Source organism: Rhinoraja longicauda, chromosome 18, assembly GCF_053455715.1.
Source record: "Rhinoraja longicauda isolate Sanriku21f chromosome 18, sRhiLon1.1, whole genome shotgun sequence".
In the NCBI taxonomy this organism is placed as follows: Eukaryota; Metazoa; Chordata; class Chondrichthyes; order Rajiformes; family Arhynchobatidae; genus Rhinoraja; species Rhinoraja longicauda.
The window spans coordinates 13,399,967-13,426,812 of record NC_135970.1 but is presented as its reverse complement, the minus strand read 5'-3'; the positions used below and the strand labels follow the sequence as shown (position 1 = coordinate 13,426,812).

The window sequence follows — 26,846 nt, the reverse complement described above, 5'->3', positions numbered from 1 at the left end:
ATTCTGATGAAAGAAGTAACTTGTATTTAAAGAGCACTTTCGATTACTTCAGGATGGCCATTTTGCAGTCAGTGAACCAACTCGTACTGTGGGAGATGTCACGCAGCAAGATTCCTGTAAGTGTTCATGATGAGATGACCCATTGCCAGTGATGCTAGTGGATGGATAGAAACTGGCCGAGTCACCAGGGAGAACTTCCTTGCTTCTCTCTGAAACATGACCATTATTTAACCTGACATGACTAGAGTAGAGATGCTGCCTTACAGCACCAGGGACCCGGATTCGATCCTGACTACGGGTGCTGACTGTACGGACGGAGTCTGTACGTTCTCCCTGTGACCACGTGGGATTTCTTCGGGTGCTCCGGTTTCCTCCCACATTCCAAAGACGTACAGGTTTGTAGGTTAATTGGCTTCGGTAAAATTGTAAATTGTCCCTAGCGTGTTGGACCAGTGCTAGTGTACGGGGATCGATCATCAACATGGACTTGTTGGGCCAAAGGGCCTATTTCTGCACTGTGCAGCATTAAAATATTAGTCTGGAATCCCCAGCATTAGATGTGTCCTGGACTACTCCAACTTGACCACTGCAAAGATATATTTAATATTTGCACTTGCTTTCCGACTATATTTGTTTAAGGTGAAAGCTATGGCCCTAGATGATGATAAAAGCATGCCATTCCTCTGATCCACAGCCCACTCGAAGAGAACAATCAAAAAATTAATTGCTCGCTTTGAAATATTTTATTTCTGCAAGTGGCAAAGGATTAATTTTACAATTTTCTTTGATCATGGGAGAGGGCAGGGTGATGGAGGGCAGGGTGATGGAGGGCAGGAAGTTTGTAAAGTCACGGGATTTGGGGGGACGAGGTTCACTTTGAAGTGAAACCTTTTGAGTTCTCTGGTCTGCTTGACATGATTCCACAGGGCCCAGTGTTCCATGGGTCACATTTAGGAGAAGATTGGGCCCAACTATTACTTTGCAATTTCCAAATTCAAGGTGCAAATTGATGTTTGTCCCTTCTTATACAAGTGGACTTGCTTTATCTATATACTAAAACTCTCGTTTGTTATCTTGTTTGCGACTGAACTTCAGCCAAAACGGTACACGATAGCGCGACAATTTTAGGCCCACCTTACTCACCATTGTCACTTTAGTGATAATGCAAGTAGTTTTATTGAAATCGGTGTTATATTTTTAAAGTTATTCACATTTTTAAGTTTAAAAGGAGGGGAGGGGGAGGGGAGGAGGGAGAGAGGAGGGAAGGGGGGAGTGGGGGAGAAGGGAGAGGGGAGGGGGGGTTGAGGAGAGAGGGGAGGGGGGGAGGACAGGGTGCTGCACCAATGCAGGAGAGGTTTGGGCCCAACGGGTCCACTTTGTCTAGTTACTTTATAAAGACCAGAAAGCTAAATTCTAAATAATGAAGGCAAACATATTGGTAAAAGTTCACAAGGTTTGATCGATCTGCTCGTAGTCCAGATGAAGAAGGAAATATTCACATGTTTCAACTGTAAGGCATAAGTTTAGTGTTTACATCTACCCAAGGTGCAAAATGAAACTTTCCTTTATAATCTACAATTCTCTTTGTATGGAATAGGAACATAGGAACAGGCACTTCAGCCCATGAACTCTGTGCTGAACTTGATGCCAAATTTCCTGCATATTCACATGCCTACTTAAAGACCATGCTTTGCAAGTATCCTCTTCTTCTTCTTAAGTGCTCCTCTAGGGAGCATAGGCCATTGACAAATGTCCTCCACCTCACTCGGTTGTTGGCGGTTCTTTCGAGATCTCCCCAGTTGACCCCCTCCCAGCCATTTCTGCCTGGACACCTCTTCTCCAGCTGTTCCTGGGGCGACCTCTTTTCCTTTTTCCTTGGGGGTTCCATTTCAGGATGATGTTTGTCGGGTGATGTTTGTGGCAGGTTTTCTGAGGGTGTGTCCAATCCAACTCCATTTTCTCTTTCGAATTTGTAAGTCAATGGGGAAGGGGGGGGAGGGGAAGGGGGAGTAGGGAGGGGGAAGAGGTGGGAGGCGGAGGGGGGAAGAGGGGGGAGAGATGGGGGAGAGAGGGGGGAGGGGGGGAAGAGGGGAGGGAGGGAGGAGAGGGTGCTGCACCAATGCAGGAGAGGTTTGGGCCCAACGGGTCCACTTGGTCTAGTCTGACAATAAAACACTCTCGAGTCTTGACTCTAATTTTTCCTGGGAACCACTGCAGCTCACTGCTGAAGGTCCTCGCACAGTGCTGTTAAGTAGGGAGTTCTAGGGCTTAGATCGAGTGATCGTGTAGGAGTGGCATTATGTTCCAAGTTGAGATGGTGCATGATTTGCAGGAAGACCTGCAGGTGATGCTGCCCTTGCGCCTGCTGCCCTAGTCCCCCTTGGTGATAAAGGTTAATGGTTTGGAAGGTGCTGTCGGAGTGGCCCTGAGCAAGTAACCGCAGTGTATTTTGTAGATGCTACACTCTGACTTAACATAGGATGCATTTCAATTCATTAGGCACATGCTGGCTCTCAACACAGCAATCCCATCACCCCTCTCCTCTCTATGTATTTCTCTGTAGCACTGCAACTCATTTTCTCCTTTGTGTGCCCATTTGCTCCTCTTTGATTCGTCTTGTCACATACCTATACTGTGGCAGCAAACGGGAGCACGCAGGGGAAACCAGTGTTGCCATATTGAATACATGCAAACTTCACGCAAACAGCACCAGAAGTCAGAGCAGAGCCCAGATGTCTGGAGCTATGAGACACTAGCACCAGGTGCAGCACCTGTATGGAGCTACTGTGCTGACATAAATTATTCTCCAACTATCGATTCTAACACTCTTCTGTGTTGGAATCTGTCTGTAATGTTCCCTACCTTGGTAATTTTTGGCCCATGAGATAATCTTTGGAGCCACAAATCCACACCAACTGTGAGAAAAATATTTACCACCATTGTTATATTGCTCAACTCTACACTTCTCTCAGCCAAGCATGCCCTTTGTCACGTTTGGGCTTGACTATTTTAATTCCAGTCTTGGCTTGCCTCCCTTGCTCTACCCCGCCGATCGCAAGTCCATGCAAGGTTCTGCTGTTCCTGTCTTGTCTTGCACCAGGCCCCGCTCAATCATCACCCCTGTGCTCACTGACTTATTCTGGCTCACATTCAACCACACGTTTTCAGAAGTCTCCATGGTCTGGGCATAGTTTCAGTAATCATCTCCAGCCCCGAAAATCTTCCAGCTTCACTGCTTTCCTCCAGTTCTGGCCTTTTTAATCATATCTGAATTTAATTGTGTGTGTCCCCCCCCCCCCCCCCCCCCCATCACCTGCCAAGGCTCCAAGCCCTGGAATTACCTTTCAAAGATGATCTGCCATTTATCATTTCTTTCCCCTATAACTCACGTCTGACCAAACTTTAGACAATATAACCTTATACTTCTTTGTGGCAGTGCCAACATTTAATAAAACAATCCAGTGTCTTACATTTGATCACAATTGTACAATAAAGGCTCTATAATCTCGGATAAACACAGAATGCTGGAGTAACCCAGCGGGCCAGGCAGCATCTCTGGAGAAAAAGAATAGGTGACGTTTCAGATCAAGACCCGGCCCAAAACGTCCTCTCAGTCTGAAGAAGGGTCTTGACATGAAACGTCATCTATTCCTTTTCTTCAGAGATGCTGCCTGACCCGCTGTGTTACTCCAGCATTTTGTGTCTATCTTTTTATTCACAAAATGCTGGAGTAACTCAGCAGGTCAGGCAGCATCTCGGGAGAGAAGGAATGGGTGACGTTTCGGGTCGAGACCCTTCTTCAGACGAAGGGTCTCGACCCGAAACGTCACCCATTCCTTCTCTCCCGAGATGCTGCCTGACCTGCTGAGTTACTCCAGCATTTTGTGAATAAATCGATTTGTACCAGCATCTGCAGTTATTTTCTTATACTACTTGTGTCTATCTTTGTTGTAAACCAGCATCTGCTCGTCCTTCCTACACACTCTGTACGTTCTACAGTTAGTTGTTGATTCACTACCTGGGCTGTATTGTGATCCAGGCTGGTAATGAAATTCTGGAGACTCAAGAAACTGCAGATGCTGGAATATTGAGCAAACCACAAAGTACTGGAGGAACTCAGTAGGTCAGGCAGCATCCGTGGAGGGAATGAACACAGGACGATTCGGTTCACTCTGAAGAAGTGGCCCGCCTGTCCATTTTCTCCACAGATGCCTCCTGACCCGGTGAGATCCTTTAGCACTTTGTGTTTTGTTAATGAATTTATCTAGTGGGATCCAATGGAATAAAAATTATACAAGTACTGTGTGTGCTTTCTGCTTTGTCCTACGGATACCAAGATAGTGAAACAAATTACAATCCTGTCTCTTTAAACTTACTCTAAAGATGAACTTCAGCATTTCTAATGTTGAACTTCAGCATTCCCTGGGCGTGCAATCCAAAGGTGTCAAATACTTCACTGTTACTAGTGTGTTCTTCATTGCCACAGAGGGAAAGTCAACCCTGTTCATCTTCTCCTCCTATAACTTGTGAACTTCTCTCTTGGATCACTTTACCAGGAAGATTGTGTCCCTTTAAATGAAGCTTTTTATGCATGTGCAGCTCACATTATAAACTCAATAGATGCAAGGCACTGCAGGTGCTGATTTACAAAAAAAGACACAAAGTGCTGGAGTAACTCAGCGAGTCAGGCAGCAACTCTGGAGAACATCGATAGGTAACAGGACTCCTCAGACTGATTGTAGTCGTTTTATTCTTAGAGATACAGCGTGGAAACAGGGCCTTCGGCCCACCGCATCCGCGCCGATCAGCGACCACCCTACACACTAGGGACAATTTTACAATTTTACCGAAGACAATTAACCTACAAACCTGCACATCTTTCTAATGTGGGAGGAAACCAGAGCACCCAGAGAAAACCCACATGGTCACAGGAAGAATGTGCAAACTTTGTACAGGCAGCCCTCGTAGTCAGGATTGAATCTGTGTCTCTGGCGCTGTAAGGCTGCAATTCTACCGCTGGGCTGCCCAAAGGTGAGGAGAAAGTTGGAAGAGAGGTGGGGGTTGGACAAAGCCTGGGTATTTCCAGTGTTGGGTATTTCAGTGTGCTTGCCTTTAGCCTTTCCTTTTGTTGTTACACGTAAACCAATATGAGGTTAGTGCAGCAGGCAGGCTCCACACCATTAAGAGCTGTGCAATAGGAAAGCTGATATCCAATGTGTTTGTGATTTTGTTTTCATCCTCCATAGAAATTGAAGGCTCCAGATTTGTAAGTGGAGCAGTTTTGTGTTCAGTAATTATATTTTTCACGTTAGCCTTTATTGACAATATAATATTAGTTTTCCATCTTGTGGTCAGCGGCTCTTACCTCATGAGGTGACATAATATATATCAAGTTGTAGTCTCTTTAAATGATGCCTTAAATTGGGAAGCTCGGGCAGCTCTGTAAGCCACAGGCAATCAGGCAAATTAATCCAATGTTTGGAAAAGTAAAAATATCTTGAAACCTTGGTTAAAATCAAAAGGAAGGTGGCAGCTGAGTGAATGATAGTATATTTGATCAAAGGCAAACTATTGGCATTGGTCCAGCTCTCTGTCTTTTTATCTTGCTCTCCATCAGTGCTTTGTTCCCTCAGGTTCTCTCTCTTTGCTTTTGTCTCTCTTACTTTCTCTGTCCTATTTTCTGTCTATCTTGTGATCTCTTTCACCCTTTCACTTAGTGTCTTGATCTGCAAACGTACTCAAGCTGCCTCCTGTGCCGGGCTCTATATACCTTGTTCTGTTTTTGTGTCTCATTTTTTGGCTTTGTTTGATTATCATTCTTTCCCCCTTTTCCCTTTGACTGCCTCCTCTTCTCTGTATGTTTGTATCAGCCTGAAGAAGTGTCCAGACCGGAAACATCACCTCTCCATGTTCTCCAGAGGTGCTGTCTGGCCCGCCGAGTTATTCCAGCACTTTATATCTTTTGTTTGTAAACCAAGAATCTACAGTTCCTTGTTTCTACTCTGTGTTTTCTTTCTCGGTTTGCTCGCCCTTCTATGCCTTTTTTTTAAAGTCTAGTTTAGTTTAGTTTATTGTCACATGTACCGAGGTACAGTAAAAAGCTTTTGTTGCATGCTAACCACTCAACGGAAAGACAACACACGACTACAATCCAGCCATCCACTGTGTACAGATACATAATAAAGGGAATAACGTGAATTTGAGAATTAAAAGAGTAGAGTGATCGTAATGCGCGATCGCAGATCCACTTCTGTGACCAGCACACAAAGAGTCTCCTGGCGTGGCCGCCATCTTGGATCGATTCTGTCTGTTTCTCTGAAAATTCCTGATTTATTTCCGTGACTACTTCATTTACCTCCATGCGCAGTAATTGATTTTCCTTTTTTGCCGTTATTTCAATCTGGCCCACCAATTCTCTGAATCTTTTCCTTTCTTAATCCCATTTGAAGATTCACGCTCCACCCCCCCCCCCCACCCCACCCCCCCAAACTCCCCCCACCCCCCCCCCACCGCCCCAAACTCCCCCCCCCCCCCACTTCTTTGTTTTTTTGCTTAAGCAGATACTATTACTGAAAGCTTAAATTTTGGAGAAAGAATATTTAAAATTAGGCCCAGTTTTACAGTAGACATAACACTGTTGTTTTTGGTGTAATAGCATTATGAGTCACTCAACGTTTGGCTTTGACTGTTTATGACCAAAGTTTGGATATTTCTGTAATTAATCCAACTGTTTCAGCAGTAGTGAGAACTCAGAGGGACTATCAACTTTCTGATGCTAGCAGTTGCTCACAAGCTGCAAAGCAAGCCTCTGTACATTTGCTGCTCCAGTCTCTAATTGCCAATCTGCAGAAGATAGTCATTTAATTTGGAAAAGCATGTTTTTTTTGGAAACTTTATGGCCTGTAGAAATAGCACTAAAAAAAAGCTGTAAATCTAGAAAGTAAAATAATCACAGATTTGCAAAAAACCATCTTCCCTAAAACGTGTTCACATCCTGTACGTTTTTAAACCACATAAAATTGCCACTAGTTAAAGCAGCTCGGACATAAATTTGAATGGGAGACTTTTTAATTGAATGAATTACTAGAATTTTAGCTGTGGAATCTATTCTTCCTGCACCTTCAATAAATCATCATGATATATATCCTTGAGGTTTATATGTAAATGGTATGTTGCAGCAGGATTATGTCAATTGCACAAATAAATAGTTTAACTACTTAAAGGTTCTGATTCCAAAATGCAGATACTAGACACAAAGCAAATCACTGTAAATAGACACAAAATGCTGGAGTAACTCAGCGGGCCAGGCAGCATCTCTGGAGAAAAGGAATAGGTGATGTTTTGGGTTGACATCCTTCTTCAGACCGAGAGTCAGGGGAGAGGGAAACTAGAGGTATGAAAAGGTTCAGAACAAATCACAATGGTCCATTGTTGGCAGTGGAAGAGGTGACAACAAATGGACATCTGGGTACAAACAGTGAAACTAGCAGGACGACTAGGGTGGGAGAGAGACGGGGAGAGAGGTAATGCAAGGGATACTTGAAATTAGAGAAATCAATGTTCATACTGCTGGGTTGTAAGCTGCCCAAGCAAAATTTAGTTTAGTTTAGAGATACAGCGCGGAAACAGGCCCTTCGGCCCACCGAGTCCGCGCCGACCAGCGATCCCCGAACACTAGCACTATCCTACACACAGGGGAGACAATTTACAATTTTTACCAAAGCCAATTAGCCTGCAAACCTGCACGTATTTGGAGAGTGGGAGGAAACCAGAGTACCCGGGGAAAAGCCACAAGGTCACAGGGAGAATGTGCAAACTCCACACAGACAGCATCCGTGGTCAGGATCGAACCTGGGTCTCTGGCGCTGTGAGGCAGCAACTCTACCACTGCGCCACCATGCCACACTGGGCAGACCTGATGGGGGCTGAATGGTGCTGTTCCTCCAATTTGCATGTGGCCTCACTCTGACAGCAGAGGAGGCCCACGACAGAATCAGTGTGGGACTGGGGAAGGGAGTTAAAACGTTTGTCACTGTACACCTTCTTAAATATATCAGAGGTAGATGGAACCAGTTAGTTTTTCATAGTGTGCCCGCCCAGTGACCGGATAGGTAATTGGATAGGTTGGTGAAGTCTTTGTGATGACAGTGTATAAATTGGTGAGGATTGAGTAATTTTACTTGAAGTTCAAACTCCATAGCTATAGACTGCGAGGCCTTAGAAATGACATTTAGGGTTGTACTGTATGTATCCTGGAGATTCATCACATAACCTCCCACGTTTACCCGCCCGGCACAGGCAAACAACCTTCCTCTTTCTCTTTCCTTGTTATCAAGCATAGGCTATAAGACAGAGAGGAGTAGGTGAGAATAAGCAAATCATACTAGGTTGGCAGGCTGTGACAAGTGAGGTTCAACAGGTTTTCTTTGGAAACTTTATGGCCTGTAGAAATAGCTCTAAAAAAAGGAGCTGTATAGCTAGAAAATAAAATAATCACTGATTTGCAAAAGCCCATTTTTCCTAAAATGTAATCAATAAAAGTATTAAAGAAGATAGACACAAAATGCTGGAGTTGCTCAGCAGGTCAGGCAGCATCTCTGGAGGGAAAGAATGGGTGACGATTCGGGTCGAGACCCTTCTTCAGACTGAAAGTAAAGGTGGGGGCTAGGGGGGCAATAAACTGGAAGCGAGACAAAGCAGAACAATTCCTTTTGTTCTCGGGATTTGTTCTGGCCTTTTCTTGCCTCCAGTTTATTCCCACCTCCCCACCTCTATTTTCAGTCTGAGGAAGGGTTCTGAACCAAAAAGACTTTTCTCCAAAATTGCTGTCTGACTCACTGAGTTATACCATTTTGTGTCTATCTTCGGTATAAACCAGCATCTGCAGTTCCTTCCTCCACGGGGTATTGAAAGAAACCGAAAAAACATATTGGGGATAGAAATTTGCCTCTCAATACAAAGATAAGGAATTTGAAGTTTAAGTTTGCTCAAAATCACTCAATCGACACCTTTGCTAACATACAATGTATTCATTGAATTCAAAGGAAATGAATTTCAACATTTCATGGGAGGAGTACAATGTACCATTGCCACGGCAGGATACGTTTAGTCCTTGCATTCAAGGTTGAATGTCTAGTTTAGGTTTAGTTTGGAGATACAGTGTGGAAACAAGCCCTTCGGCCCACCAAGTCTGAGCCAGTCAATGTTCATCCTACACACTAAGGACAATTTACAGAAGCCAATTAACCTACAAACCTGTACGTCTTTGGAATGTTTGAGGAAACTGGAGCACCCGGAGAAACCCCACACAGTCAAAGGGGGATCGTACTAACTCCGTACAGACAGTCAGGATCGAACCCGGATCTCCTGCGCTGTAAGGCAGCAACCCTACTGCTGCGCCACCATGTCATCCCTTAATGTTAACCTCATTGTTTTTATTGGCCAAATAATTCTGCTCCCATCATGTCTGGTGTACCAACATTTCACTGCTGAAGGTTCCTGGCCAAGGACGACTATAATAAGTGTGTGTACCTAGTGGATAGCTGAGCCAAAGATGCAGCTTTGATCAGATGATCTGATCCAGGGTCACAGTGGAAGACCAATAAAAGTTCTTCATCACCCATAATTCTTATTTGACACAATGAGCCATGCACGCATACAGATGTTGAGTAAAGAGACTCTGTTTAACCGATCGGCTTTAGAGTGACTCAACATTGCCGCATATACCCAGTGCTCGTTCTCACAACTAAAAGCTGAATAACAGTAACTCAGATCAAGTGGTGCTGATGAAATGGTATTCCAACTCTGGAGAAAGAGGGAGGAGAGGAAAATAAGGGATGGGAAAAAGTTAATCGTGGATGAAAATATGTACTTTATGTAGTTTTAAGAGAAATTAAAAATACAGAATTTCTGTGTGGACAATCAGACATGGTGGCTCAGCGGTAGAGTTGCTGCCTTGCAGTGCCAGAGTCCTGGGTCTGATCCTGACTACGGGTGCTGTCTGTATGGAATTTGTATGTTCTTTCCGTGACCACGTGGGTTTTCTCCACTTTCCTCCCACACTCCAAAGACAGGTTAATTGGCTTTGGTAAAATTGTAAATTGTCCCTAGTATGTGCAGGATAGTGTTAGTGTACGGCGATCGGTGGTCGTCACGGACTCAGTGGGCCGAAGGGCCTGTTTCCACGCTGTACCCCCAAACTAAACTAGACTAAATGTGCCTGTGTTTTTTTTAAAAAATGACACTCAGAAAATAAAATGTAGACGTGAAGTCTTTCTCTCAAAGATCTTCCCTCCTAACACAATCCTGCTTTGTTTACAGGCTGAGGATTTCCCATAGGATCACCGTCAAGGTGATTCGAAGGATGCAGTATTTTGTAGCGAAGAAGAAGTTTCAGGTGAGTCCTCAATGGTACAAGGGGAAGTAACAAAAACATTTCCCTCCTGTCTCACTTGGACCCTATAAGAAAGTCTGGCAGACGTACGGATGCAAGTTACACCCTCTATTCTCCGCGTTTCTCAATGGGGGAGACTGTCTCAATGGGGAAGGATAAGACTGGAAAGAACAGGGGCTGCTGAAATTCGACCTGGCTGAGTGTAATTTATTTCTGTCTCTACTACGACCTGACTCTTCAACTTCAGCACCTATATCACTTTCCACGAACACATTCCAGTTTCTTTTCTCCAGCTTTGCAGTCGCTTCCACCGATTGTGCGAAGTTACTTGATTACAAAGATAAGGAACCAGTCTGAACTATTTTCTGTCCTACTTTTTAACGAATGCCTTTCCTAGTTGACGCAGCGTAGTCCTGTGACCGTTTTTGCACGTGCTGCTATTCTTCATTTTTACCTTTCATTTAACGTTTTGTAATGACAGTAAATTGATAGGCTATTTACTTGGTTCAGTAGTAGAGTCACAGAGCAAGGTAAAAGGCCCTTCAGCAGATTGAGTCCACACCGATCAGTGGCGCTAATCTTCCATTCATCTCCTTTTGTTCTCCCCACATTCCCGACAACCCTTCCCTGATTTTACCACTCACCTCTGTGCTAGGGGCAATTTACCATAACCGAGTTGTCTTCCAAACTGCACGTCCCTTTATCCTAAATTCCCTTTATCCTGTATCTGTGGACGGCTCAATTATAATCATGTAAAGCCTTTACATGATTGCAATCAACTGACTGGATTGCAATCAACAAACAGGGGTGGCATGGTGGCACGGCGGTAAAGTTGCTGCCTTACAGCGCCAGAAACCCGGGTTCGATCCTGACTACGGGTGCCGTCTACACGGAGTTTGTATGTCCTCCCCGTGACCTCGTGGGTTTTCCCCAGTTGCTCCGGTTTCCTGCCACACTCTAAAGACGTACAGGTTTGTAGGTTAATTTTGTTTCGGTAAAAATTGTAAATTGGCCCCAGCGTGTAAGTTAGTGCTAGTGTATGGGGTGAACGCTGGTCGGTGTGAACTCAGTAGGCCAAAGGGCCAGTTTCTGCACTGTATCAATAGGACGGCTGGGAATTCCTTGCTGTGTGTTAGCCGTATTTCATCATTTAACAAGGGCTGTTGAAGACAGCTGTTGAAGCTGTTGAAGAAGGGCGGCACGAAGAAGGGCGGCACGAAGAAGGGCGGCACGGTAGCGCAGCGGTAGAGTTGCTGCTTTACAGCGAATGCAGCGCCGGAGACTCAGGTTCGATCCTGACTACGGGTGCTGCACTGTAAGGAGTTTGTACGTTCTCCCCGTGACCTGCGTGGGTTTTCTCCGAGATCTTCGGTTTCCTCCCACACTCCAAAGACGTACAGGTATGTAGGTTAATTGACTGGGTAAATGTAAAAATTGTCCCTAGTGGGTGTAGGATAGTGTTAATGTACGGGGATCGCTGGGCGGCACGGACTTGGAGGGCCGAAAAGGCCTGTTTCCGGCTGTATATATATGATATGATATGATGATAAGACAGTCTGGAAACACTGAGCACTTTCAAGTTCAGAGAATATAGCCCTAAATATTTACCACCAGGCTGCTTCTGATCAGAAGCTCAAGATATATTGAGACCAACCAGAGAGATACTGATTAATGTTCAGAGCTCTCTCACTGGGGAATTCTGGGACGGTTCAGTGTGAAACACTTCTTGAAATATTTGGTCTCTTGGACAGACCATTTCTCATTGGTGATAATAGGCTGAGATGAACCTTAATATGATTACCTCATTGGAAGAAGAAGGGTCTCGGCCCGAAACATCACCCATTCCTTCTCTCCAGAGATGCTGCCTGTCCTGCTGAGTTACTCCAGCATTTTGTGTCTATCTTCGGTTTAATTCTTCCTACACACCTCACTGACTGATAGATTGATTGAAAGAAACAGATTAGAAACAGGCCCTTTGTCCCACTAAATTCACACCAACCATTGATCACCCGTTCACGCTAGTCCTATGTTATTCCCACTTTCTCATCCATGCCCTACACACTGGGGGCAATTTACAGAGGCCAATTTACTACAAGCCCACATGTCTCTGGGATGCAGGAGGAAATCGGAGCACCCGGAGGAAACACGAGGCCACAGGGAGAACATGCAAACGCCACATAGATAGGGAATAGGTCGGGGTCGAACCCGAGTCTCTGGTATTGTGTGGCAGCAAGGTCGAACCCATGGGGTGGCATGGTGGCTCAGCGGTAGAGTTGCTGTCTTACAGCGCCAGAGTCCCCGGTTCAATCCTGACTAGGGGTGCCGTCTGTACGGATTTTGTACGTTCTCCCTGTGACCACATGGGTTTTCTCTAGTTGCTTCCCGCACTCCAAAGACGCACAGCTTTATAGGTTGATTGGTTTCGGTAAATTGTAAAATGTCCCTGGCATGTAGGGGGTATGCTCGTGTACGGGACGATCGCTAGTCGGTGCTGTCTCGGTGGGCCGAAGGGCCTGTTTCCGCGCTGTATCTCTAAAGTAAACATTTTAAAGAAGCTGTATCTCTAGCAGTGTGAGGCAGCAGGATCGACCCAGGGTCTCTGGCACTGTGAGGCAGCAGGATCCACCCAGGGTCTCTGGCACTGTGAGGCAGCAGGATCCACCCAGGGTCTCTGGCACTGTGAGGCAGCAGGATCCACCCAAGGTCTCTGGCACTGTGAGGCAGCAGGATCCACCCAGGGTCTCTGGCACTGTGAGGCAGCAGGATCGACCCAGGGTCTCTGGCATTGTGAAGCAGCAGGATCCACCCAGGGTCTCTGGCACTGTGAGGCAGCAGGATCCACCCAGGGTCTCTGGCACTGTGAGGCAGCAGGATCCACCCAGGGTCTCTGGCACTGTGAGGCAGCAGGATCCACCCAGGGTCTCTGGCACTGTGAGGCAGCAGGATCCACCCAGGGTCTCTGGCAGTGTGAGGCAGCAGGATCCACCCAGGGTCTCTGGCATTGTGAGGCAGCAGGATCCACCCAGGGTCTCTGGCACTGTGAGGCAGCAGGATCCACCCAGGGTCTCTGGCACTGTGAGGCAGCAGGATCCACCCAGGGTCTCTGGCACTGTGAGGCAGCAGGATCCACCCAGGGTCTCTGGCACTGTGAGGCAGCAGGATCCATCCAGGGTCTCTGGCATTGTGAGGCAGCAGGATCCACCCAGGGTCTCTGGCACTGTGAAGCAGCCGGATCGACCCAGGGTCTCTGGCATTGTGAGGCAGCAGGATCCACCCAGGGTCTCTGGCACTGTGAGGCAGCAGGATCCACCCAGGGTCTCTGGCACTGTGAAGCAGCCGGATCGACCCAGGGTCTCTGGCACTGTGAGGCAGCAGGATCGAACCAGGGTCTCTGGCACTGTGAGGCAGCACGTTCGACCCAGGGTCTCTGGCACTGTGAGGGAGCAGGATCGACCCTGGGTCTCTGGCACTGTGAGGCAGCAGGATCGACCCAGGGTCTCTGGCACTGTGAGGCAGCAGGATCGAACCAGGGTCTCTGGCACTGTGAGGCAGCAGCATCGAACCAGGGTCTCTGGCACTGTGAGGCAGCACGTTCGACCCAGGGTCTCTGGCACTGTGAGGCAGCAGGATCGACCCTGGGTCTCTGGCACTGTGAAGCAGCACGTTCGACCCAGGGTCTCTGGCACTGTGAGGCAGCAGGATCGAACCAGGGTCTCTGGCACTGTGAGGCAGCAGCATCGAACCAGGGTCTCTGGCACTGTGAGGCAGCACGTTCGACCCAGGGTCTCTGGCACTGTGAGGGAGCAGGATCGACCCAGGGTCTCTGGCACTGTGAGGCAGCAGGATCGAGCCAGGGTCTCTGGCACTGTGAGGGAGCAGGATCGACCCAGGGTCTCTGGCACTGTGAGGCAGCAGGATCGAGCCAGGGTCTCTGGCACTGTGAGGGAGCAGGATCGACCCAGGGTCTCTGGCACTGTGAGGGAGCAGCAGCACCAGCTGCACCACTGTGCTGCTCATGTTTAAGTATTTGGAATTGATCATTCTGCTGTAACATCCCCCACAGGCTTAAATCAGCCTTGGTTTGTTAACGTTGCTGGAGCCACAAAGATCTTTATTTTCCTTTCTTGTGAAGCATAAAATTCCTCAGGATTCTTATTAAATGGTCACAATTGGTTGATAATAGCTTAGGCACTAATAACTGCAAATAAATCCACAAGCCCTGGGGAAAATATACAGTTACAATCTGTTTAACAAAAAGCCCATGCTTGCATCAAACCATGCGATTGTAATGGGGTGTGATTGGTCTTGCCTAACTATCCAACGCAGAGGACAACATACTTCACAGCTCACCCGTTTGACTCTCCAGTAAAGTCACTGAAACATTGTTATACAGCAGGACTGGATCTTTGATACTTGGGGATACAGGTACAGCACTGAAACAGGCCTTTGGCCCACCGAGACCACGACGACCAGCGACCCCCGTACACTAACAATATCCTGCACACTCGAGACAATCTACAATTTTTACCGAAGCCGATTAACTTACAAACGTATACGTCTTTGGAGTGTGGGTGGAAACCGGAGCATCCGGAGAAAACCCATGCAGTCACGTGGAGAACATACAAACTCCGTGCAGACAGTACCCATAATAAGGATGGAACCCGGGTCTCTGGCACTGTCAGGCATTGTATACCGCTGTGGCACCCTGCCGCCCCTATTGCTTTCAATTACTATTTGGCTGAGACTAGTTTCACCTCATGTCAGTAACCAATGGTCTTGAATACAATTGCATTTTAGATTGTTTCTTTTTGACTTCCCATTGCCAGAAAGCAATTACTTCCCTATTCAAAGCATACTGGTGGGGAAAAAAATACACCAAACCTTCCATCCTTACTTTGCCTCATGGTTCTGCAAATATTTGTTTTGTTTCACAGCAAGCCAGAAAGCCTTACGATGTCAGAGATGTAATCGAACAGTATTCTCAGGGTCATCTCAACCTGATGGTGCGAATCAAGGAACTGCAGAGAAGGTATTTAACTGTAATTACTCTACAATTGGCACCCTGAGAATTGACTGTAAAATGTAAACAGGTTGCGGGATATTGAGCGTACATACTGGTGACCTTATATATCCAGGGGACTCATTACATTAGGATTGTGCACTGAGCCAGGTCACCCCTCTCCTTGACCTTTCCCGCCTTGACTTCTTGTAGCCGATGCAGTCATCTCTTAAAATGTCACCTTCATAATAAAGCTCCTGTGTAACATGAGATCTGTGTTATACTTGTGCTGGAGAAGGTGGGAAAATAGGAGCTAAGAATGACTTGGGTGTGAGAGGGTAGGGAAGGTCAGAAGAGAATGCTGGAAACACTCAGCCGGTCAGGCAGCAGCCAGCAGAAGAAGGAATGTGTCATCTTGGATACCTTTAGTGTAGTGTATTGCCTTGGGATCAGTAATCACTCTATTACCCCACCTAAGAAATGGCCGAGGAATGAAGAATTCATTAGTTTAGTTTAGTTCAGTTTAGTTCAGTTCAGTTCAGTTTAGTTTATTGTCATGTGTACCAAGGTAGAGTGAAAAGCGTTTCTTTTGTTGCCTGCTATCAGTCAGTAGAAAGACAAAACATGGTTACAATCAAGCCGTCCACAGTGTACAGATACAGGATGAAGGGACTAACGTTAGTGCAAGGTAAAGTCCAGTAAAGTCCGATTGCAGATGGTCTGAGGGTCTCCAATGAGGTAGATGGTGGGTCAGGACTACTCTCTAGTTGGTGAGAGGATGGTTCAGATGCCTGATGAAAATCGCAGCACAACAGGGAAGAATTCAGCCTCAGATGGCTTTGTCAGATAAAAAAGAACTCTACTCAGTCTACTGCTTCCCAGCTTGTGTGCAGCAGCCCCACAGGTTGGAGCCACTTCGAAGTTCCTCATGGTACTTGTTGAATGTTATGAGGGAGTCTGCTTTCACCACTTATTCAGGTAGCTAGTTCCAAACTGCACCTCTCTTTCAATGGAAAACAAAATACTTAAATGTCCACCGGTCTTTTCCAAACTTAAATTTGTATTGACTCTCTGCCTGAGCAAATATAGTTGCCTTTGTCACTCTATTAAAGGTCTATTACACTCTATGTAAAACAGAGTCATAGAGTGATACAGCTCGGAACCGGAGCAATGGCCACTCAGTCCAAGCTGACCATAAAACACCCATTGATGCCGATACATTCCCATCAACTCCCCCAAGATTCTGCCAGTCACCTGCACACTCGGGGCAAATTAGAGTGGCCCAATTAGCCTATCAACCCTGCACGTCTTTGAAACATGGGAGAAAAAGGAATGCTCATGGGAAACCCACACTCCCACAGGGAGGACAGGTGAACTCCATACAGACAGCGCCAGAGGTCAGGACTGAACCCAGATGACTGGATTTGTGAGACAGCTGCTCTGCAAGATGCCACCCTCACAGTTCAACTTGCACGCCTTAAATGTTGTGGGTGTTGAATGAATCTTCGCTCAGAACTCTTTGTTTTAGAATCAATTACCTTTATTCTCCAGCCATGCAACAATCCTCAAAACCGCCTCAGTCCCTCTCGTGTGCTCTTTCATCCTTCCTGCAAAATGATGACCAGTCCTGATGCAGTCCCATAACTGTGGCCGAACCTGGGCTTAATGCCGTTGTAACAAAATCCCCTGTTTTAATATCCTACGGCTCAGCTAAAAAAGGGAAGCAATCTGCTTTTTACTAGTTCGCTTGGCTGCTCTGCCAGCTATGAACAAGCCTTCAAGGGCCATTCTGTTCCTCTATGACCTTTATTATCATTGTACAGCTTTGCAATTAATAATCCCTCCCTGGAGATTCAGTGTATGAGGCAAAGCCCATTGACAGTTCCAGAACACAGTCTCACCATCCCTAGCTCAGAGTCATAGAATCATAGAGGAGTACAGCACTAAAGCAGGCCCTTTGACCCAACTCATCCATGCCAACCAAGTTGCCTACATGAGCTAGTCCCCATTGCCTGCATTTGGCCCGTATCCCTCTAAACCAGGGGTTCCCAACCTTTTTTCTTTCCGTTTATCCCTGGCAACTTTTCGAAAGTAGATTTCCCCCCACCTTGTTTTGTTCAGTAATTTGAGTTTACACTTCCACCTTAATAAAGCAACCGACAAAGGGGGAATTTTAAAATACTGTTTTTAACATTATTATTATTTTGTTCAAATGTACTCCCTGGGTAGACAAAATTTACCCCCCTGGGGGTAAATTTGAACCAAATAATAATGTTAAAATCAGTATTTTAAAATTTTCCCTTTGTCAGTTGCTCAAGTGCAAACTCAAATTACTGAACAATATTTACCCCAGGATGGGAACGCTTGCTCCAAACCTTTTCTATCTACGTACCTGTACCAATGTATTTTTAATGTTGTAATTGTGCCTGACTCTGCATTTCCACCAACAGCTCATTCCACACACCCTCTGTGTGAAAAAACCTTCCCCTGAGATCCCCTTTAAATCTTTCCCGCCTGACCTTAAATCTATGCGGGTGGATGCTAAAATGCAGATATCTTAAGTGGCCTTAAGATATCAACGTCAACTTCAATCCAATTACCAGTAACAAAAACACTCTTTAAAAGATTTTTGTTCGGTTTAGCATCTCATGATATTACAGTTAGGCTATGAAGTGGTGAAGTGAGGAGATATTCTCACTTGAACAGCATGCATCTGGAACTCCCTATGTGTTTCTGGGACCAATGATATATCCCAGGCAGGATAATAAAAGAGGAAGCAAAAGATGAAACATAGTTGTTCAATTTTGAGGTAATTGTTATTGTCGAGTCATGTAGTAAAGGGGATGCACAGTGGCGCAGCGGTAGAGTTGTTGCCTTACAGCACCAGGGACCCAGATTCGATCTTGACCACGGTCGCTGCCTGTGCAGAGATTGTATGTTCTGTTTATGACCACGTGGGGTTTCTCCGGGTGCTCCAATTTCCTCCCACATTTCAAAGGCGTACTGGTTTGTAGGTTAACTGGCTTCAGTAAAAAATCACAAATTGTCTCTAGTGTGTAGGATAGTGTTAATGTGCGGGGATCGCTGGTCGGTGCGGGCTCGGGCGGCCGAAGTGCCTGTTTCTCCGTTCTAAACTAAACGTGATGTCTGTCTCCAAATGTGTCCCAGGGAACAATCCATAAATCAGAGAGTATTTTACGAAAATCAGACATTCTTTTGGAAACTTGTGCAGATTCTCTCTAACTCGAAGTTTATCAAGTTTTTATGCGCTTTAAGAGCAGAGATAACAACAGTTGATTCAATCCAACTTCGATAGCTGCAATGACACTGTTTGCTGCAAAATGTCGTGTCTGACAAATGGTTCCATTGAACACTTACAATGTGAGCGCACACAATAACTGACAAGACCCCTCTGAATATTCAAACACCTTTGGTGGGACAATGTAATTCACATAGATAGTCTAAAAGCTTCTGAGGACAGAGGAACCCCACTCAAAGTTAGAGCTGTGAAGGCCCACTTGTGAGTGCTCCAAGACCATAATTATTGACCAACAGCAAATATGCCAATGACCCCTAGTGCAGGAAGGAACTGCAGGTGCTGGTTTAAACAAAAGATAGACACAAATAGCTGGAGTAACTCAGCGGATCAGACAGCTTCTCTGGGGAAAAGGAATAGGTGACGTTTTGGGTCGAGACCCTTTTTCAGTCACATGCCTATGACCATGTTTCGTGTTCCAAGTAACAAAATGAAACCGGTGTGAAAACGTGGTTAATGATGCAAAATCACTGCAACTGAAATTGCCTGAGGACTGGTTGATAAAGGCCAATTAACAGGCCTCATATCTTTGTTATCTTATATTTGGCCAATACGTACAACAACGTGTCATGGCTACTTTGCAAACCGCATCCCTCAAGCCGCCAGTCTCCTGCCACAGGCCAGGTTTTGCTGAACACATTCCACTCGGTCCGCCCTGGCCTACGTGATCTCCCGGTTGCCAAACAATTTAACTCCCCTGGTGACACAAAATGCTGGAGTAACTCAGCAGCATCGCTGGAGAAAAGGAATAGGAGACATTTTGGGTTCATTCCTTCTCCACAGATTTCTTTGACTCCTTCTTTCCCATTCCTTCTCTCCAGAGATGCTGCCTGTCCCGCTGCGTTACTCCAGTATTTTGTGTCTATCTTCAGTGTAAACCAACATCTGCAGTTCCTTCCTAAACTTTAACTCCCCTTCCCATTCCCATACCAACTTTTCTGTCCTGGGCTTCCTCCATTGTCAGCGTGAAGCCAAATGCAAATTGGAGTGCCATATTTCACTTGGGCAGCTTACATCCCAGCGGTATGAATATTGATTTCTCTCATTTCAAGTAATCCTTGTACCCCCTCTCTCTCCGTCCGTCCCCCACCATAGTCATCGTTCTAGTTTCACTGTCGTCCTGTTGAGTTTCACTGTCTGTATAGCTCGTTATCACACAGCCCACAGCCAACAATGGACCATTGTGAGCTCCACCTTTCCTTGATCATCATTGCTTTTCGCACGTCTTTCATTTATTTGCTCTATCTATATCACCGTCTACATCTCTCGTTTCCCTTTCCCCTGATTTTCAGGCTGAAGAAGGGTCTCATCCTGAAACTTTACCTATTCCTTTTCTCCAGAGATGCTGTCTGTCCCGCTGGGTTACTCCAGCTTTTTGTGTCTATGTTCGGTTTACACCAGCATCTGCACTTCCTTCCTACACAACGTGTCATGGTTAGTTTGCAAACAACTTCCCTTGAACTAGACACAAAGTGATGGAGTTAAAATCTTCCTCCCTTCACCTTAAACCTATGCCCTCTGGTTCTCGATTCCCCCACTCTGGGCAAGAGACTCCGTGTTGCCACCCAATCCTTTCCTCTCGTGATTTTATACAATTATATAATTGTGAATGTGAAAAATGAAAATCGTTATTCAGACAAATTGAGGACTTGTTCATTAATCTGTGCTTCCCCCTGCAATGCATACAATAGTTGAGGAAACAAGGATGTAGGACAGGCAGCATCTCTGGAGAGAAGTCTGAAGAAGGGTCTCGACCCGAAATGTAACCCATTCCTTCTCTTCAGAGATGCTGCCTGTCCCGCTGGGTTACACCAGCTTTTTGTGTATATCATATCATATCATATCATATATATACAGCCGGAAACAGGCCTTTTCGGCCCTCCAAGTCCGTGCCGCCCAGCGATCCCCGTACATTAACACTATCCTACACCCACTAGGGACAATTTTTACATTTACCCAGCCAATTAACCTACATACCTGTACGTCTTTGGAGTGTGGGAGGAAACCGAAGATCTCGGAAAAAACCCACGCAGGTCACGGGGAGAACGTACAAACTCCTTACAGTGCAGCACCCGTAGTCAGGATCGAACCTGAGTCTCCGGCGCTGCATTCGCTGTAAAGCAGCAACTCTAGTTCCTTCCCACGATGCTGCAGATCTCTCAAATATTTTATCGGAGAGATTATTGTTGCTCTTTTAATGGACTGGAGCGTAGCCAGTGAACGCTTTTAATTTAAAAAAAGATTTGAAAAGACAGTAGAGGGTGTTAGAGAGTGAGTCAGATTTCCTTCACACAAGAGCCTTTCTCCTCCTCCACTAAAATGGGTTCAGGGAGCTTCGGTATTTTTATGTGTTTGAAACACACGTACAAGAAAATCTTGTTTAGATGGATACAGAAACTAATACAGAATTAGAACTCTGCTTCGTGGCAGCAATGAGTAATTAAAGGACGGGCAGGATGTGGAAGCATGAGCACAAGGAGGTGTAGGAAAGAAAACTGCAGATGCTGGTTTAAATCGAAGGCAGACACAAAATGCTGGAGTAACTCAGCGGGACAGGCAGCATCTCTGGAGAGAAGCAATGGGTGACGTTTCGGGTCGAGACCCTTCTTCAGACTGATGAAGGGTCTCGACCCGAAACGTCACCCATTCCTTCTCTCCAGAGATGCCGCCTGACCCGCTGAGTTACTCCAGCATTTTGTGTCTGGCACAAAGTGGACATTGTTGGAAAATTGTGCGCCTAGTTCAGGAAGGATGTTGAGGCTTTGGAGAGGGTGCAGAAGAGGTTTACCAGAATGCTGCCTGGGCCAGCTATGAAGAGTGTTTGTACAAACTTAGATTGTTTTCTCCGGAAGGTCGGAGGTTGGGGGGAGACCTGATAGAAGAATATAAAATTATAGGAGGCATAAATAGGGTAGACAGTCAGAATCTTTTCCCAAGGTGGCAATCAAATTCTAGAGGGCAGAGCTTTAAGGTGAGAGTGGCAAAGTTTAAAGGAGATGTGGGGGCATGTTTTTTACACAGAGAGTGGTAGGTGCCTGGAATGCCCTGCAAGGGGGTGGTGGTGGAGGCAGATTCGATTAGAGCATTCAAGAGGCTTTTAGATGGGCACAAGGATATGCAGGGAACGGAGGGATGTGGATTACGTGCGCTCAGAGAAGATTAGTTTACCTTGGCATAACTTGGCATCATATTCAGCAGGGCGTGCAGCGTAGGTTCACTAGGTTAATTCCCGGAATGGTGGGACTGTCGTATGTTGAAAGGCTGGAGCGATTGGGCTTGTATACACTGGAATTTAGAAGGATGAGGGGGGATCTTATTGAAACATATAAGATAATTAGGGGATTGGACACATTAGAGGCAGGAAACATGTTCCCAATGTTGGGGGAGTCCAGAACAAGGGGCCACAGTTTAAGAATAAGAGGTAGGCCATTTAGAACGGAGATGAGGAAGAACTTTTCCAGTCAGAGAGTGGTGAAGGTGTGGAATTCTCTGCCTCAGAAGGCGGTGGAGGCCAGTTCGTTGGATGCTTTCAAGAGAGAGCTGGATAGAGCTCTTAAGGATAGCGGAGTGAGGGGGTATGGGGAGAAGGCAGGAACGGGGTACTGATTGAGAGTGATCAGCCATGATCGCATTGAATGGCGGTGCTGGCTCGAAGGGCTGAATGGCCTACTCCTGCACCTATTGTCTATTGTCTATTGTCTATTGTCTATTCCCTCCACAGATACTGCTTAACAACGCAGTGTATCTATTTGCAAAATTAAGTAAAGATTAATGATTAAAGCAATAATTCCCCTCCCCTAATTGTTCTAGTATCTAAAACCCTGCGGGGTATTGACAAGGTGTAAGAAGGAACTGCAGATGCTGGTTTAAACCGAAGATAGACACAAAAAGCTGGAGTAACTCATCGGGTCAGGCAGCATCTCTGGAGAGAAGGAATGGTTGACGTTTCCGGTCGAGACCCTTCTTCAGACTGGACTTATTCAGAGGACAGTTCCTCTTCTGGGAATAACTAGAATTATGGGCCATTCTTTAAAATCGTGGAATGTCCCATTTAAGACAGAGCTGAGGTAAAAATAAAGAATTCTTGAGGTAAAGTTTATTTTCTCTTGAGGATCATGAGTCTTTGAGACTCTGTTCCTCAAAGGGCAGTGGAGGCTGACATTTGAATGTCTTTAGAGCAGAGATAGATAGATAGTTCATGCTGAAGAGGGTGAAAGGTTGCAGAGGATTGGTGGAAATGCAGAGTTGAGGCTACAATCAGATCAGCCGTGATCGTATTAAATGGGGCTGAACAGTCCACTGCTGCTCTCAATTTGTGTGTTTGTAAAGTAAATTGCAAAGTTTTATTAGATTTTGCATGTTGTACCATTAATCTTTGAAATCATAGCCTGCAAAAAGTTACTGCCTTCGGTTATTTCTGACATTTAATGCAATTTCTTAACCTTAAGCTTATTCCCCTGCTCCTCCTCTTTCTATTGGTCAAGAGAGTCAAGAGTCAAGAGTGTTTTATTGTCACATGTCCCAGACAGACCATTGAAATTCTTACTTCCACTCGGCCATTCAATCATGGCTGATCTATCTTTCCCTCCCAACCCCATTCTCCTGCCTTCTCCCCAATGTATCTAGTTCTGAGCTTATTTAGAGGTTGTAGTGTTTAATAGCCTGATGGCTGTAGAAAACTATAATATAGGAAAGATATGTTTTGGCACAAAAGTAATACTTAGCATCCCATCGCACCACGGAGGTATCCTTGGTAGTTATCATCCTCCACAGCGGTTGACTCCATGTTGGTCTGCCCAGTTGCCTGGTGCTGCGCTCATTGGGTTGAGTGAAAGTTTATGAGCTGTTATTCCTTCCCTCAGTCCTCCGTCTTGGCAGGTTCAGCATGTGCATTGCAGAACAGTGCTGATTAAATCCCGTCGCCTTGGTCTGTGAATTAAGCTTTCTGAGTATTTTTCTCCACTTGTACAAAGCTATGTGAGCTCTGGAATATCTGCCGTTTAGAGCGTCAATTGAAAAAGTTTGAAAAGCGTGAAGAAAGCATTATCACAGCTGGTTTTCCTTCACTTCTGCCTTCAAATGCAAACAGCAGGTGAACAAACACCTTTTACTTGCAGCCTGTGACGAATATTACAGGACCTTCTGCAGACAACATTAAAAGAGGCTGAATCAGTGGACAAGAAAGCTTCACCACACCACAGGCCTGAAAAACACATTGTCCTGTGAGCTGAAATGGCCCAGGGATAATAATTCACTTCAGCCTTGGGGCTGCCTTGCATTGTGTGTGCCTGAGCTCTTAAATTAGTTTAGATTAGTTCAGAGATACAGCGCAGAAACAGGCCCTTCGGCCCACTGAGTCCGCACAGACCAGCGATCCCCGCACATTAACACAAGCCTACACACACTGGGGACAATTTATACTTATACCGAGTGTACAAACCCAAGCCAATTAACCTACAAATCTGTACGTCTTTGGAGTGTGGGAGGAAACCGAAGATCTCAGAGAAAACCCACACAGGTCACGGGGAGAACGTACAAATTCCATACAGACAGCAACCCTAGTTGGGATCGAACCCTGGTCTCTGGCGCTGCAAACGTGGTAATGCAGCAACTCCACCGTGTTAAGATTATACTCTTCCAACAGTCCAGCTGGAACTTCCACAACAAATCTGAGCAGGAAAGAACGTTCATTAAATTTTGAGAAAATCATTAGCCAATGGACAATTTGGCTTTAAAATCCTTCATATTATATGAATGTCGAATTATACAAATGGTAAATAGGTTCATAAGTTATAGGAGAAAAATAGGTCATTGGCCCATCAAGTCTACTCAGCCATTCAGTCATGGCTGTCCTATCTTTCCCTCTCATGACCATTCTCCTGCCTTCTCCCCTTAACCCCTGGCTCCCTTCAATCTGTCAATCTCCGCCATAAAAATATCCATTGATGGCCTCCACAGATGTATGTGGCAATGAATTTCACAGATTCACCACCCTCTGACTAAAGAAATTCCTCCTCATCTCCTTTCTAATGGTACGTCCTATTCTGAGGCTCTGGTCTCAGGTCCTAGACTCTCCCACTAGTAGAAACATCCTCTGCACATTCATTCTATCCAGGCCTTTCACTATTCTGTAAGTTTCAATGAGGTCCCTCCTCATCGTTCTGAACTCCAGCAAGTGCAAGCCCAGTGCCGTCAATCACTCATCATATATTGACCATTAAAATAAAAGACATTTGGATAGGTACAGTATATGGATAGAAAAGGTTTGGAGGGATATGGGCCAAACGTGGCCCAGTGGGCAGGTAAAGATGGGGCATCTTCATCTGAATGGGCAAGTTGGGCTGAATGGGCCTGTTGACATGCTCAATGACTCTATGACTATGAAAGCTACAGGATTCAATTTTCATCAGTGGGAATGGAAGGAGAAGTAAGTTTAATTCTCGTCCAACTCTGCCAGCTCTTCCCTTCAATATTTCCTGGCCTGCTGCATAATGATTCGAGGCTGGGTCAGCCTTCAGACCTAATTTCTTCCTTATCCTCTCCAGTCACCGTAGTTCCTCAGGATGGACACGTCCTATCGAGATGCATCACTGCTCGGTTTAGCAACCGCTCTGCCCAAGACTGCCAGAAACTGCAGAGAGCTGTTGATGCAGGCCAGCCTGGAGCTCCCCCTCTTTTTAAGAATTCTAACACGGCTGTTCTCTCCGGCACTTTGAGTCAGTCTTTCGCCTCCACCACCCATTGTCGTCCTCATGGTACTTTCCCATGCAACTACAGGGAACGCAACACCTGCCCTTTTACCTTCCCTTTCCCTTCCCGCCATTGATATCTATGCAGTTTTCATCTTCTCTAAAGGAAGGACATGAATGCTTTGGAAGAATGTTCAGAGAAGGTTTACCAATGATATATCGAATGGTTGGTTGAGTTCTGAGGAAAATGTTGACAGCTTCAGTTTGTATTTACTAGAGTTTAGAAGCATGAGCTAACCTGATTGGAGCACATAAGAACCAGAGTGGTCTTGATTGTATGAACGAGGACAGAATGATTCCTCTTGAAGACAGGTCAGAACTAAGGGTCACTATTTTAAAAATAAAGATACAAAGTGCTGGAGTAACTCAGCGGGTCAAGCAGCATCCCTGTAAAACATGGATTGATAAGGTTTTGGGTTGGGACCCTTCAGTCTGAAGAAAAATCCCAACCCGAAATGTCACCTATTCATGTTCTACAGGGATACTGTCTGACCCAATGAGTTACTCCAGCACTCTGCGTCTTTGTATTGTAAACCATAATCTGCACTTCCTTGTTTCTACCTTGTCACTGCTTAGAGGTCAGGGGTGGTCCACTCAACACAGAGATGAGGAAAGACATTTTTTCTCAGACCTTGTGAACTCTTCTTCAAAGTGTAGTGAAAGATAAGTCCTTGAATGTTCATAAGCTAAAGGAAGATAGATGCTTAATAAGGAGTATTGCACAGTTGAGTTTGCAACCAGATTAACCAGAATCGTATTGAACGGTACAGCAGGCTTGAAGAGCAGCTCTCTGGCCTATTCCTGGTCCTAGTTTGCATGTTCACATTACCACTTCCAGCATCTGTGTTTCAGATTTCCCATTTCCTGTTCCTTCAGAACTTTAGATAATGATTCTGTAATGTCACTTACTCTAGGGTTTTTCGATCTTGCAATATCATCCTTTATTTCAAATGGCTCCTGTCTTCCATTCACCTATTAACTTCCATCCCATCATGGAATTTCCATTACATTCTCCCCTCTTTCTGAACATCGTTAACTCTGTTTATCTCTTACCTCCTTCAGTTCAAGAGTTGCAATGTTGTCTCTCAACAGGTGCTGCCTGACCCGTCGAGTATTGACGGCATCCCTATGTTACTTTTTATTATGTTGAAAGATTAAGTAAATCTTGAAGAATCAGAGTTAACATTCCTACCATTTCCAAAGAGGAGATTGTAACCCTATAATTCTTCCAGTCTCCCAGCTTTTCTATAAATAGACTTTCAAACCAAGTCAGAACAAGTCAAGTTTATTGTCGTATGCACAAGTATGGTGAGGTACAGGCCAAATGAAAGATCTTGCCTGAAGCAGCAACACAGGCAAATCAACTGTGAGGGTGGCAAAGTGACGCAG

At 45.5% G+C, this 26,846-nt stretch overlaps 1 protein-coding gene across 1 annotated transcript in view; it reads left to right on the top strand.

Moving 5' to 3' along the window:
- The window catches only part of kcnq1.1 (potassium voltage-gated channel, KQT-like subfamily, member 1.1), a 702,428-nt gene that overhangs the window by 424,105 nt on the left and 251,477 nt on the right, over positions 1 to 26,846 (top strand). Inside the window, exons 12-13 of the mRNA XM_078414755.1 lie at positions 10,321 to 10,396; positions 15,328 to 15,422. Of these exons, the coding sequence (XP_078270881.1) occupies positions 10,321 to 10,396; positions 15,328 to 15,422 (171 nt within the window). The remainder of the gene's footprint in view (positions 1 to 10,320; positions 10,397 to 15,327; positions 15,423 to 26,846) is intronic.